The 15,149-nt window shown below is 38.9% G+C and overlaps 1 protein-coding gene across 1 annotated transcript in view; it reads right to left on the bottom strand.

Annotated features, from left to right (window-relative positions):
- Positions 1-15,149, bottom strand: part of LOC107040140 (leukocyte tyrosine kinase receptor) — a 591,240-nt gene that overhangs the window by 344,948 nt on the left and 231,143 nt on the right. The window contains exon 8 of the mRNA XM_015260083.1: positions 8,915-10,715. Coding sequence (XP_015115569.1) covers positions 8,915-10,715 — 1,801 coding nt within the window. The remainder of the gene's footprint in view (positions 1-8,914; positions 10,716-15,149) is intronic.

The raw sequence follows: 15,149 nt of genomic DNA, 5'->3' as shown, positions 1-15,149 counted from the left end.
GGCTCTCGTTGCTATTATCTATGTATTTATTACATTTTAACCTTATTTTACTTTCACCCGGCGGGGTGGAGTTGGGCTTTGAATGATTTACACCTACTGCTTTAACTATTTACTGCTGGTCCTATGTCCAGTACCAGCTCTCAATAGCTCTATTTTCAAACGTACTTTCTAACGCACAGCCCTCCACCCTACTCTATTTAGTTTTTAAGAGCGATGCGAAAATTGTTACAGGAGACCCATCTACTTTTTAAAAACATTAAATTTAATTGAATTGCATTATCTACTGCAGGACCTTTTTTATTATAAACATTTTGAAGTACGAGGTCATTTTATGACGTTGGTAGTGTTTAACTCATTGAAGGACCAACCTCTATTATCTTCTACACTGAGAGAAAAACGACAAAGTTCTCAAAGAAATATTACTTATGCCAAGAAAATAATTTTTCAAAAATTATCAAAAAAGGATTTTTTGTGCCGAACATGCAGAGGTGCGCCGAGATGAAAAATTTGTTGTTGTAGTTGAAAAAAAATGGCATTCTCTGTACACGCGAGAAATGTAATTTCTAGCACTACTCCTTTGTTATTCGATACTCTTATACGTATTTTGCATCCGAAAAATGTTTGTGTTATGCCAAACAAGGCATAGTGGTTTTTCGTTTCGGCTATCTAATAATCATAGACAGGAAATAAACCCTTAAATGAAACAATAATAATGATATGATAGCAATCTTGTAACTTAAGGATAAAATATTTTTTTGATAAATTTTCCTCTATATGAGATATTGTTACCCTCAAAAGGCATTATCTGGTGTGAATTATCTGCCTCTTGAGCCAAATATTTCGTTGCTATCGAAAGCAGAGCAATTATTCATTTTTGAGACTTTCAAAGTCGACCCAAACAAATTTTTTTTTGCAATTTTCAACTAGTGATTTTATTGGCCCAAACAAGACTTGTTTGAGCACGTATTTGTTTTTCTCTCAGAGTCCGTATGAGAGAAGAGGGGGGCCGTCAGTTTAACCATTAAATGTTTAGAGGTGGGCCTATTGGCGGACGAATTTAATACGAGCGTCGCGCATTGTATTGCAAAATTCATGATTTAAAAACTATTTGAAATATTTGAAAAAATCAAACGCAATTGGATTTGTTGTGAATACTGGTGTATTTTTTGTTCAAACTTTTTGCGAATGTAACTTAGAATGGCCACGTGAGGGGCAATTAAACTTTTAAAGTGTTGATAATAATGCTTCTGCAGTAAAATTTACCCGACATACCAAGAAATTCAAATTCGACACCTCAAAAATTATAGGAAATCGTTTGTTGCAAATATTTTTCTCAAAATGCATATTCAACCCGCTCACAGCGTATGGACTAGTCCTAAATGAGAACGATTCTGGTCTTGCCCGAGTCTTCTTCAGTTTTCATCAGTCCAATAACTATAACACCCGAGCGACAATTGAAAGACACAAATTATCTGCATTTTTACGGCTGTCATCAGTGAGACGACTGTAGTTTTCTCTGTATCTTCTCATGATATTAGCGATATGTTTGGATATCAGAGTAGCTTGGACGATAAAAGGGAAACTTGGAACGATCAATTTTTCGACTCGGGTAGGAATGAGGCTGATGACAGCTGACTCCAACCGGAGTTATTCAAGGAGAGTCCCGAAAAAATTTTGAATCTGCGTGAGAATTATTCATATACCCCCATGAATTTTTAAAAGAAGCCAGCAGAGAAATTGAATGACGCCATAGGAAAAATTCTCCGGTAGCGCGTGAAAATTGCCGGGTCGGTGTATTATCTCGTTGATTCTAAGGTTGAAATATATTAGTTTTCCAGAAATCGTTTTTTTTTTGCTTAAAAACCTCGACGACAATCTGCTTGAATTTCATGGAATAGATAGACCTCGATGAAATAAATTTTTGAGAATTTTGAGCATCATCAAAAACATTAGCATGATCAACATCATCTATAAAATCACTATTATCATTATCATGCATACGATTTCTCTTTCAGATATTCAGGAATAAACGTGTGACATCTCCTGTTTATATAACAAGAAATATTAGGTGCATAACTTGTAACGTATTATTTTGGTTTTCGGCCGTTCGCCGGTGAAATCTCAACGTCCAGACGAGAAGTCACTTTTCCTAGCGAAGTGAGAATCTGTTTGATTTATTTCGAACAATTTTTTTATTTACACTTTGTTGTTTTGTATCGAGCCATATTCATTGCTCATCGGATGACTTCGAGGGACTTGGAGCCTGGACAGTTTGTAAGGAGCTGGGGAGGAAATTCCATTTTTAAGGAGCAAGTCCTGGAGGTTATCGAGCCGCGTTGCATTGAAATTGTTTGAATGATTCCCTCAATGTTGAGAGTTTTGTGGACGATCGAGTGGTGGCACTAGCAATTGGAACTAGGGATATGGAACATGGCGGACTACTCCCTAGACTGGGCCGGGAATTGGGGTCCAGGCGACAAACTCGTCGGTTAGAGGAGAGGGACTGGACTGACGTTTGACGTCCAGCAAAATATATTACTTTCAGCGGCCAATGATAATAATTTTTTGAAAAAATCTTAATTCAACAAACTAATCATTTCGAACTCTTTTCACACCTTCCATGAACCAATACCAACAAAAAAATGACACCCGATGTATATCTGTGGGCTATCTCCAACACCCCACCTAGCGGTTTCGCTGGGCATGCGCCCAGCTCTCTCTACGCTTGGACTTCCGCATGTGCACATGTTCTTTTTCTGCTTCTGCTTAATTTCTATTATTTCTACATAAATAAGGTAAGAACTCCAAAATTTTTAAACATGAATTTCACAGAATTTTTAATTTCAAACTCAGAAAAAACTTTGATTCCATTAATGATAAAATACAACATCTTGATTGATAAATTAAAATGTCCCACATGTGAGTCTGATTTGAGGTTAAACCTAGACAGTTTGTACTTCAGATGCAGACGCTCTGTTTTGTCAAATAGAGAGCACAATAATAATAACGATCGTATAAATTGCAATTTTAAAATAAAAGTTGACTTCAATACAATTTTTGATTTTATTAAAATAAAAATCACAGATGTTTTCAGATTTTTTGCATTTAAACTCATGCTTAGCACAACACAGAAGTTTCTTGCTGGAGAGCTAAGACTATCAGAGAAATCGATAGTCAATCTGAATAAAATATTCAGGTTAATTTGTAAAGTATATATAGATAAACATAAAAGAAAACTGGGGGGCATTAACCAGATAGCAGAAATTGATGAAACTAGGTTTGGTCCAGGGGAGAAATCAATTAATAGGGAGGAAGGGTACTGGGTCCTTGGTGGGATAGACAGGAGTACTAAAGAGACATTTAGTCTCGTAATAGACGACAGAACTTCAGACACACTCATAAGACATATTAAGGATAATGTACATCTGGGTACTACCATACACACAGATGGCTGGGCCGCATACAGACGTATCGCCAGCCATGGGTACGTATATAAATATGTAAACCACAAATACAATTTTGTGGATCCAGAGGACAATACACACACTCAAAATATTGAGTCAATGTGGAACGACTTAAAAAGGGAAATTCCTCGAAGAGGAGGTAAAAAAGAATATTATCCACTATATTAGGCAGAGTTTGTGTTCAAGAAATTATTTAAACCTGAAGAGATTAATAAAAAGTTTCTCCAACATCTGTCTACCATTGAGCCAGTGCAATTTAGAATTTTACTAGACAATTTAAAATAATCTTGCAGACGAACTGAATTTGCAAATTTGTGAACTTTAAATAATTTAAATGTTTATTGAATTTTTATGAATATTAGACCCAAAAAACGAATATCTGACAGGTGGAAATACAATCTCATGTGCAACAAATAAACAATAACAAGTAAGATGTAATGGAAGATGGAATTAAATAAATGTTCCCTTCCAACAAATTTAATTAATTTAAATTTTACCGTTAGAAGGACGGAGGAGGTGTTTACGAAATAATCTCATCAAAAAATTGTTACACTACTGAGGTTCTAAATACATCTTACACGAGGGTGGGTCTCATTGCAATTTGGGGTTATTGGCAAGCTATTGCACTAACTCCCAAACATTTTTGGGACCAATGCCCCGCCGTGTCCACGTCACGGTCCTGGAAGCATGACTGAGTGCGGTGGCCGGGAGTAAATTCATTGAAATATCAATAAAGATGACTTAAATAACAAAATAGAAACAGAATAACATTAAACAACCTTCAAAAAAACATGCATTTACAACCACTCTATTAGTGGCCGTCCAAGGTAATATTACCCAAAATGTTGTGGATTGGGGAAAAATCATTGGATGATTTTTCCGGGATAAATTCTGCAGGAATTATGGAGGATTCATGGTATAATAAACGTGAATTGAGGCACGTGTTTCTTTGGGTTTGGTTAGGTTGGATTGTATTAACCAAACAGTGACGGCCATCGAGCGTCTCCGAGCCAATGAGAGGATTGGTTCGTTGGAGGAGAAGCTGTTGCGTTGGTGAGTACGCTGTTAACGATACTTCTCGTTTGGACGGCATCGAGATCTGTTGAGTTTTGGACTATTGAGTAAAATTTAACGTGATTTATCGGAGTTTGGAAATTTTACTTCTCCAGGGGATTAACGACATACTGGCGCCTGTGCTGAATTATTTCGAGTTTTGGAAATCACGGTGAGCAGTGTGAAATCTCCAGCGAGTTCTTTGTAACGATATCTAGCGAGGTTATGATTTTGGGTTTTCTTTGTCGTAAATTTTGGGACGCTTGGCGTCTGGCGAATTGTGATGCCATTATCGAGTCGAGTCATTTCTCGTTTCGAGATCTCGCTATTTATTCGGTAGGGTAATAATTATTTTTTCTCGTGTCCGATAGATTTATTTGTTGTTTTCCTTTTTGGCAAATTAATATTCGGTTTGATGAATTGTTTGTCGTCCCTTGATTGGGATAATTTCGATTTGATTAAATTAAATTCAGTGATTATTAAATTTAGAATTTTGACTCTCGTTTCGCTATTTGTCGAGGATCGGATGCGGATTTCTCGACATCTTATTGAATTTATATTTATTTGGAAATATTCCGGATTTATCGATGTTCGAAACATTCATCGAATTTTATCATTTAGTATTCGACATCGTGGTCATTTCTGAGAAAATAGAGTTGGGATTGTAGCGTCGTTTGTCGACGCTCGAGTTTTCATTGTCGTGTGACCTTGTGTTTGGGTTGCGAGTTATTATCGTTATTATTGTCTCTCGAGGCAATCCCAACCCTCGTTGACTGAAGTCAGAGTTTCTTATTTATTCCGCCTTTTGTTGTGGCGTTCATTTCTCGGAATAATTGTAGATTCCTTTTCTGTGATAATTGACTTATCGGTAACTCTGCTAGTGACTTTATCTTGTGACAATCTTTTGAGTTATTTTGACTTTCTTTTCATTTAACAAACATTTTATTTTATCGATAGATTACAGTTAGGGAATTTGTTTTGCATTCAATCATTAGCTTTGTTATCAAATTATTTATTTGTTGTGATTTTGATTACCGAGATCTGAGTGAAATAATTGAAGAATGAGAAAGGGGTTTTATTGAATATTTTAATGTAAATAATTTTTGTCGTTTAGTTCATTTATTAAAAATTATTTTATCCCCGTAAATTCTGATTTCGTTATTTTGGTAGATAAGTTTGAAACCCAGTCATTTCAGGATTTTCGTCGACGACATTTTTGGTGGAACCCAGCCGCCTCCGCGGATGATATATTGAGCTGTCGGGAGCTGTTCGTTCGTTGGTCTATCTTGTGGATTACGGATTTCGTTTTTTATGCGTTTTGAGAGAAAACGTACTGGCTCGAATTTTGGTTTTAAGATTCGGTCACCAAGGGCTGCGTATTCTCATACCGTTCTGCAGAGGTGCCAAATACGTCACAAACTTAATCTTTCCCTTTTTTTCATTGACTGCGGCATCTTATTTAAAATTTAAATAGCTACACGCCCGTTTGCGACTTTGAAGAGTGAACCTTACAGTTTTTAATACACTTCAAGTCATGCCTAGAAGAGCTGTATAACTTCACGAAACATGAGTATATACGCTGGCGACCGATACGCAGCACATTCGGCACTGTATTCTCTACGAATTCCAACAAGGAAAAAAATCCACTGAAGCCCGCGATTCGATTTGTTCTGCATATTTATAATATACAATTTCATAAATTGAAAAAAAAAAATTATTAAATTATATGAGAAATTACCTATAAAATTACCTATGAAATTACCTATGAAATTTTCATGAAATTACGCAAAGAGCATTCCTTATGTAACGAATATGTGGGGATGTTCGTTAGGACACGATGCTGCCATCAAAANTAGAGTTGGGATTGTAGCGTCGTTTGTCGACGCTCGAGTTTTCATTGTCGTGTGACCTTGTGTTTGGGTTGCGAGTTATTATCGTTATTATTGTCTCTCGAGGCAATCCCAACCCTCGTTGACTGAAGTCAGAGTTTCTTATTTATTCCGCCTTTTGTTGTGGCGTTCATTTCTCGGAATAATTGTAGATTCCTTTTCTGTGATAATTGACTTATCGGTAACTCTGCTAGTGACTTTATCTTGTGACAATCTTTTGAGTTATTTTGACTTTCTTTTCATTTAACAAACATTTTATTTTATCGATAGATTNCCGCGTTTTTGAGGACCAATGGAATTATCGCGAAGAAGGGCCAAGTTATGAGTCATTCGATAATTCTTATGGGAGCCACCCTATTATTGTTAATCCTACGGCAAATCGATTAGGTCCGGCTGAAATGCCGGCGCTCCAAATTATAATGGATTTTACGGTGGTTAGATGGTTACGTTTTAGATTTTCGGTGGAAGGACACGGGGAACAAGTGCAACCCTTTTATCCCGTGAATTGCCAGGTTGCTTAGAGTTTTGAAAAATTAGGAGAATTAGTTAGTAGTATCGATCTTTTAACCCCGTGAATCCAGGAGAACCGACCCGTAGGAGGCGCCAAAAACCCTTAGTAATTTTCCGAACGCCCACCAGTTCGGCCCAGGTTAATCATCAGTCAATTTTATAAAGTTACGTATAGAGAAATTAGAGTTGAGTATTTGTCGCGTTTGAATTCCCCAAAAGCATTTGGTGGCGCCAACGAAGCCAACGCTTGATGTGCCGAAAATCTCCGCTAATCAGAGCCCGTCTCTGTTGGCCAGAATTTGCGCTGCGGTTAGTGCCCGTGACACTGACCCAGGGCAGTTAGTTCCGCGTTGACCGTCGTCGACCATTAGTCACGTGCGAATTTTGAGTGTGTCCACGCAACGTAATTGTGCCACGTGGATTACTGAACATTTTGGAGAAGCCGTACCGATCCAGGATGGTCCGGAAAGGGAAGAGGACCTCTAAACAAGGAAGATCGTGACTTTTTACGGTGGAAATTGCATTTATCCGGGCCATTGATAATGGCGTCGGTTTTTCCCCTTCGTGGCGGTATCCCTCGCGTGGCCTTCAGCCACGCGCAGTGGTGGTTCACCCCCCTTTTATCGGATTTATGGGTTCGGATGTGTTATTAACCCTTATCCCGGAATTTATCCATGGGTCTCTCCGATTTTTGATCGGATATTCCACCCAAATTGGGTCGGCTCCGGGTTTTTCCCCTCACTCCGGATTATTCCAATCACCTTTAAGATGATTTACGAGTTCATTGAGTGTGTCTATTTAGTAATGAAGTTCCTGTGTGGTTTTCCAGTCGAAATCGTACGATTTTCGACGTGGGCTATTTTCTTCTCTCTCGCTCCTATGGCGAGGAGCATTCCTATTCTTCCCTACGTACACATTGCGTAGAGTTTTTCCCCTCGCGATAACCCCCTACGCGGCTACCAGTGGTGGCTATCGCTTCCCGTAAGCGTTCCTCCGTTTAAATTTCCCTCCGGATACAACTCAATCTGGAGTGGCTCCCAATGATCCCAAAATTTTGATTTTGGTTTCATTGGCTTCTCTAGACTTTCCCGAACACGAGGGCTCTGGGTTATTCGGATTTTACTCTGCCGATTTTTCGCTACGGCGAGTTTAGTTTTAGGGAATTTTTGCTTCCTCCCGCCGTACGTTATACGTGCACGGGTGGGTTTATTGTCTCGCTCTCTCACTCTCACGGGGAATCCGTATATCTTCCCCCCCCCAGTTCTCGGAATTCTCGAGTATTTCGGGATTAGTAAATACTATTATATTATTCTTGAGGAATTTATGACCTCATTTTGAAGCCCAATTAAGCAAAAATGTATTATTGTCAGAATCAGCTAGTTCGAGTCAATTCATTATATTGCGTTCGTTAGAAAATTGCTGCTTATTATTATCAATCTTTTCTTTTTTTTGTGGTAAATCCACTATGTACAAATGTAAATTCTTAATTTTGACTAATTTCAATAGTGAAGCAAGTAAGGACAATGTCGATTTCTTCTCTTTTTTGTAGTTTTGACCACCCAATACCCGTCTCCACCTGAAATCCACCCCTCTCTCCACAACCTAGCACACTGAGTGAACCAGGGACCGTTACCTTTCCCCAAAAATCTAGTTTTCCTTTTTTTTGTACGTTTTAGAGTTTTTCGACTTAGTAGAGTTGATTTTGTGGATTCCTCCGGTTTGGAAATTCCGGTTAAAAATTACCTGGCACCCATGGATTTTTTTGCATTTTGAGTTCAACTAGATGAAGGGGAAGAAGGGCGAAGGTAATAGACATTTTTGACCCCCATACGAAAATGTCACATTACACTTACGACTCACCTCACCTTCTAGGGACATTTATGAAATTCATAAAAGTACATGTGAAATTATCTATGAAATGACTTATTTCAGTCATTCAATACTCAATTTTAGCAATGTATGATAAAGATACATGCTTAGAAAGTTGTAATAACTCACCAAACATCGGTCTTTGTACTGAATATTCCATCTAAAAAGCTTTCAGGTGGCATCCACTTGATTGGTAACATGGCTTTCCCACCTTTCCTATAATAATCGCTCCGATAGATATCTCTCGCCATTCCAAAATCCGCAATCTTCACGACCCTCCCAGGACCCTTACAGGTCAGTAAACAGTTTCTCGCCGCAATATCTCGATGTATAAACCTGGCGTCTTCCATATAGTTGCACCCGCTTGCCACATCATGAGCACAAATCACGAGATCTCTCATCGTCAAGTTAGTCGCTCTATCCGGCCTCGGTCTCTCCTCCCTCAAAAAGTTCTTCAAATCACCTCCAGCCAACAGTTCCAATACAATGTATCTCGGGTTTTTATCAAAAGAAATCCCAATAAACTTGACAATATTCGGATGATCGAACTTGCTCATAATGAGAGCCTCCATCATGAAATCGGCAGCAGCCTGTGAAGTCGTCACCGTCGGCAGTGTCTTCACAGCAATAGGCGCTTCCTCATTTCTCCTGAACTTATAAACCCCTTGGAATACTTCCCCGAAGGCTCCCTGACCTAAGGGCTTGACGCACGTGATGCTCTCCCGCGGAATCTGTGGTAAATCCTTGATACTATACAAATTTCCAGCGAACTCATAATTCGGATTGAACTCGGTCATCATGTTCTCAGTCGTAAGTGTCTGCAAAGCAGCCAGTTCTGTACCATTCCCAAACATGTTTTGTCGACGTTCCTGCAAAGCCTTTCTATTCTGGTACCGATTATAAAGTATCAGACATAGCCCAGAAAAGGCGAAGAACATGGACAAACATGCAGCAACTAAGATAATCATGAACGTTTGATGTGCACTGTCTACTTCGTCAGCCAAACAAGACCTGGAATCGTTCCCCAGTTGCCATCCAGGTGGGCAGAGGCATCTGGTGTCACTCAAGTGTCGATTAATAGCCACGCAACGAAAATCACATCCACACCCACTGATTGCCGGAATAATGAAGATCTCCCCGGGTCCAGGGTTGAAACCGCCCTTGAAATACACGTGAATCAGCTCAGAAGATCCATAGCTGTATCCCCCTTCTCCATTTGCGGAGCTTTTAATTCCAGTGGTCCCTCCCAGGTATCCACCGCCTCCTCCACCAGTTCTACAACCGCCGCCACCCCCCCCGAAACCACCATCGCCGAACCCAAGAGAATTATTACGTTCGTGGCAGCCTTTGCCACCCAGTCCTCCCTTCATCAATGGTTTACCAACTGCCAGAGATCCTATGTCATTCGTTGATGAGCTATTCCAACCCCCGCCAGCTCCACCTGCTTTTTCGGTCGGGGCGAACCCAAAGATTTGAATCGTTTCGGTGGAAGGAGGGTGGCCATGCTGGATACCATCGTCTGTGAATTTTCCAAATCCTAGACCACCACCACCCGCTGCTATTAAAATGGGTTGCAGCTCACCAGAGGATTTGATAGTAAAGATGAATGTTCCTCCACCGCCACCACCACCGCCGTGGGTCAATTTTATTTTTTTAACTTCCCGAATGAACGAGCTCATCCCTGTGGAAGGGGGTTCATTGCCGTCGGTGGGAGATGTGCAGGGATTCTGCTTTCCGAGACTCTTGGTACATGCATCAGCCCCCGGCTGGCCCACGAGAAAGTAGAGGGTTTGACCTTTCTCTAATTCCATTACGCCACGGGCCAGAGCTCCTAGGGTGCTTCCCATTCCACCTGAGCCACGGCCACCACGGGCACCCGCAGCAATTAGGGTGTAGTAACCACCACGTGGTACTGTCCACTTCTGGAGACCTGGAGGTGAAAATATTGTTGGTTATTTAGGAAGAAGAATACACGTTGTATAACTATTCTGGAGAATTAAATGAAGGATTCAAAGGAGATGATAGATTTTTTTTTAACGATTTTGGGTATATTGTGTGCATTTAGCTCACAGAAGATATTGCTGCACTCTAGTTGAGCTATTAATTGCCCGAAAAAATCTTGGAACGTTTTAAAATTGCAATCTAAAATTCTAGTGTTTTCTACAATTTTTCAAGATATTTCAGACAAGTCTATACCCCTTCCTGAAGTGTGAGCGAATGACTAGGAATTATCGAAGACTGATCTTTAGATTTACCTCCTAACTATTGAAAAATTGAACCTTTGTTAATTTCTCTCTAGAAAAGATGAGAGGGCAATGGGAATAATTATTAATGATAATTCGGAAATAATTCAGGAGGAGTCACTGCGACCATATCAAAGTTATGTTTAATCCAGTTATCTTTATAATATATTGTGAATAAAGGGCATTGTCGAAAATCTGCGAAATTACGTCACTATCGACGGTCAATATTGCTTTGCATCAGAGTTCTCAGTATAAAAACAGAAATAAATCAGAAACTAGATGTGCACGTATATGTAGTGGTTTTGGTTACAATTCTCGCCTAGTAACCCAAATTGAATATCGAAGTAATAAGAGGAGATGTAACGTACGCACACTATCTCTCGGAATTATATGATCAGATACAGACAGCCTATTGTCGAATGAGAAATGGTCGTGCGGGTCGTATACGACCTGTATAACGCTTATAAACCGCATGGGTAAGAATGAACGATGCCGTGTCAGGAATAGGCTCCCTCGCCCGATACTACTATCCTTTTCAAAAGTGTAGTCCGTAAAATTTATAGGCTTCTATCTTCACGGAAAAAAATCGCACGACTATGGAGCCAATTTCATTCGGAACGTTGAATATTACTTTACTTCAATAAGAAGTTCCGTTTTTTAAATTCAATAGTTTCTGCACTATTATGATAAGAACATGAAAAAAATCATGTTTTTCATGTGCCGTGAAAATTAATGAACTTTCACCGAGCCCCAGAAACCCAATTTTTTTTAAATCATCCCAATTTTTTATATATCAGCCCACTTGCTCAAGAATGGAATTGTTAAACAAAAATTCGATTTTTTGAACAATTTTTGGATTTTGAAATGAAAATATCTCATGCGGCTATCTCCAATAAAAAAAACCACTCGGAATAAGAAAAACTGCAATTCACAGACAATGGAATATTTGATACTTTTGTATAATATTCATAACAATAGACCCGCTGAAAAATTCATAAAAAGTGTTGAAATTTTCCGGAAAAAGATATTGTTACGCTAGCCGCATTTCTTCACCATTTTACGTCAGTGTTTCCTCTTGGATCCAGAAAATCCTTTCTATATATGCAATTTGCTACCTTCTCCAGAGCCGGCTACGGCAACCCTGGGCCTTGAGCAAAATATTCATAACTTATTGATTTTGGGAAAAATTTAAAACGAGTATTGACATAACTTATTGGTTTTTCTATTTGACTCGTAGAAAATGTTGTATTTCCGAAAAATACATTTCCATAGCCGGATGGTCGCCCCACCGACCCCAAAATTTACTCAAAGGCAGGCCACTCATCCCCGAAAGGCGTAGAAGAGTACACTTGTGGCAGCAATTTCGAGGGTCCGAAAGGTAACCCTCTACTAACATTATAATAACGTGCGGTCAGTGAAAAAATGGAAATTTCAAGAATTTTTATAAAACATTTGAAATATTTCTTGCAGTAAATCATAATCGAAATGTATTCAGATTTCAATTGTCTATTCGCAGGTATTTTGTTCATTCCAATTGACCCAGATAGCCAAAATCTGGCCTGCTGCCTTGCCACTGTCGACAGAAATTGCTGACCCACTGTCCTGCCACTGTCAACAGTAACTAAGTAGAACGGTCGACAGTACATCGACAGTAATAAGAGGATTAATTTGGAGGGTCGGGTTTTTATGGGGCCCCATTAGACCTCTCTTACGAGCCAGACTCGATGACTCGGAAGGGGTGGTAGACCCTATTTTGAGAGATTCACGGCAAATGACTCTACCGTGAATTTCGATGGACCAGTAGATGGCAGTAGGTTTATTTGATTTTCCTCGATTGACGTGATCCGGAAGGCAGATCGCGAGCAGGAGAAATGAAATTCAATCCTAAATGTTTTTGTTTTGTATTTTAATCCTCTATAAGTTGGTCTACATCATGGTCTTATTCTATTTTTTAGGGTTTCTATCAGAATTAGGAAAAAGCCTCCATTGACGAAAAAGTTCCCCTTCTTGTCAAGACAGATTATTTTTTATTGAGTCAATACTCAAATAATTGAATGATTTTCGAATAATAAATGATCAATCATGCCGTATTTTCAAAAATTGAGAGATAATGTTCTCTATCGATTTAATCAATAGACTTCTGTCGCATATCCATTTATTTCCTTGGCCGATTCTATTGGCAATCCCTCGGCTTTCCTTGCATGGTTTTTTGAAACATAAATGTTCAATAAGTTTCAATTTTTCTATCAAATTTAGTCGATTGAGATATAATCCATGGAAATTCATGGGCATAAACTTTCTTGCATTTTTCTTTCCGTATTAAAAGTTTTTTAATAAAACCCTCGAAAATTCATGCTAAGAAATTTCTATTGGAACAATCCTAACAGGATGAATTTTATAGAAAAACAAAATCTATCGTTTTCCCTATGAAATGTTTTCATTTGCACATTTCAATTGAAAAAAGGCCCATCAAAGCTGCGAATTTTTTTTTAGCGAATCCGTGAAAATAAATTCAATTATTCGATAGAAGTCATATAGAAATCTAATGGATTTCCCTAGCGGATGTGTTCGATTTTTCTATAATTTTGCTCCATAAATGCGCATAACAGTAATAATGATTAGTAAGTTACGAATAATATTAATATCATTATTGATTTTAATGGAATTGTAACATTTTTGCAATGAGAGAATGAGTAATATTAGATTATTTTTGCCTATTTTAAAATTGTGTGTGCATAAATTCCACTATGGTGTCCGATAGCATTTGAAAATAACGTCGCTCAAATCTACATACTGTAATTCCAGGTTGACCTCTGAACATTTGAAACTCCCAAATTGGGTGGATTTGCGAATCCTTCTACCCAGACCTTCAGCAAATCCAGTGAAAAAGATAAAGATTGACGTTCAGGTTCCTTAGACGCCAGGATACGTAGCGCGATATGGTACATCAAATAATGATCAAAAGTATTTTTTTCATAAACCCCGTAGTTTATCACAGGTCCAATATATAAAATTAATTGGCGTAATTCTGTGGCTTTCATACGATGGTATTGTGTAATATCAGTGGGTCGTCTTAAGAATTCCCGGGGTGTATACTCACTTATAAGGCGCATTCGCTTATTTATTATATCGATGCGTGTATTGTCAAGCCTAACGTAAGCCTCGAAGCGTCGATTGAAGGTGACTGTTGCCTTTATCTGGCGCTTGACTGATTCCAACAAAGACAAGTGCATCCACTCAAAAGGTACTTGCGATACCAACCCAATTCCTAGTTTTGTCAGAAAACTTGGACCATGATCATCTTTCATCTATCATCTTTCATCTATCATAGCAGCATAATCGGCATCTGTTCGTAGAGTCCCGGCTCTTTTACATTTCGAAGAATTGTTATGGGCAGTGTGCCCTACGTGGTTCNATCCACTCAAAAGGTACTTGCGATACCAACCCAATTCCTAGTTTTGTCAGAAAACTTGGACCATGATCATCTTTCATCTATCATCTTTCATCTATCATAGCAGCATAATCGGCATCTGTTCGTAGAGTCCCGGCTCTTTTACATTTCGAAGAATTGTTATGGGCAGTGTGCCCTACGTGGTTCAGAAGAACAGCTCTAGCTGGTGCATCAGCAATTATACATCGGATAGACAACTTTATGGTTTTGATACCGACTTAAATTCCTCCTTCTTCTTTAATTTTTTTCCACTCGACAACGAAATCAGCAAAAAAATATCGCGCAGACGCCGGTTTTTTCGTTCCACAGTAAATTCCAACAATAATGGGCGTGGATTTTTCTATGTTCGCAACTCGTATCTGGAGAGGCCACATATTAATGGTACCCTGATGGTCCATATTCGCACCATCCGTGCTAATATCTATATCAAGATTGTCTGGTATGGGACAAGCAATACGGGTTAGATAATCCTTCAACTGTGTGGCGATTCCAAGATGTAAATATTCTCCTGGAAATACTGTACGAAGGTGAAGCTTTTTCCGTGGAGACTGAGCCAATGTCCGGTGATTCGCAGGTAGATCTTGAAAGCATCGATGAGTCCGCAACAGTTTGAGTATTGCCGTTCCTTTCGATTGTTCTAACTTCAAATGAATGAAGAGATTCATCAGCT

This window comes from Diachasma alloeum, unplaced genomic scaffold (genome assembly GCF_001412515.2).
Source record: "Diachasma alloeum isolate Michigan unplaced genomic scaffold, Dall2.0 Dall_scaffold_00322, whole genome shotgun sequence".
Classification (NCBI taxonomy): Eukaryota; Metazoa; Arthropoda; class Insecta; order Hymenoptera; family Braconidae; genus Diachasma; species Diachasma alloeum.
Note: the sequence above shows the minus strand (reverse complement) of the source record. Positions and strands in the feature narration are given on the sequence as shown.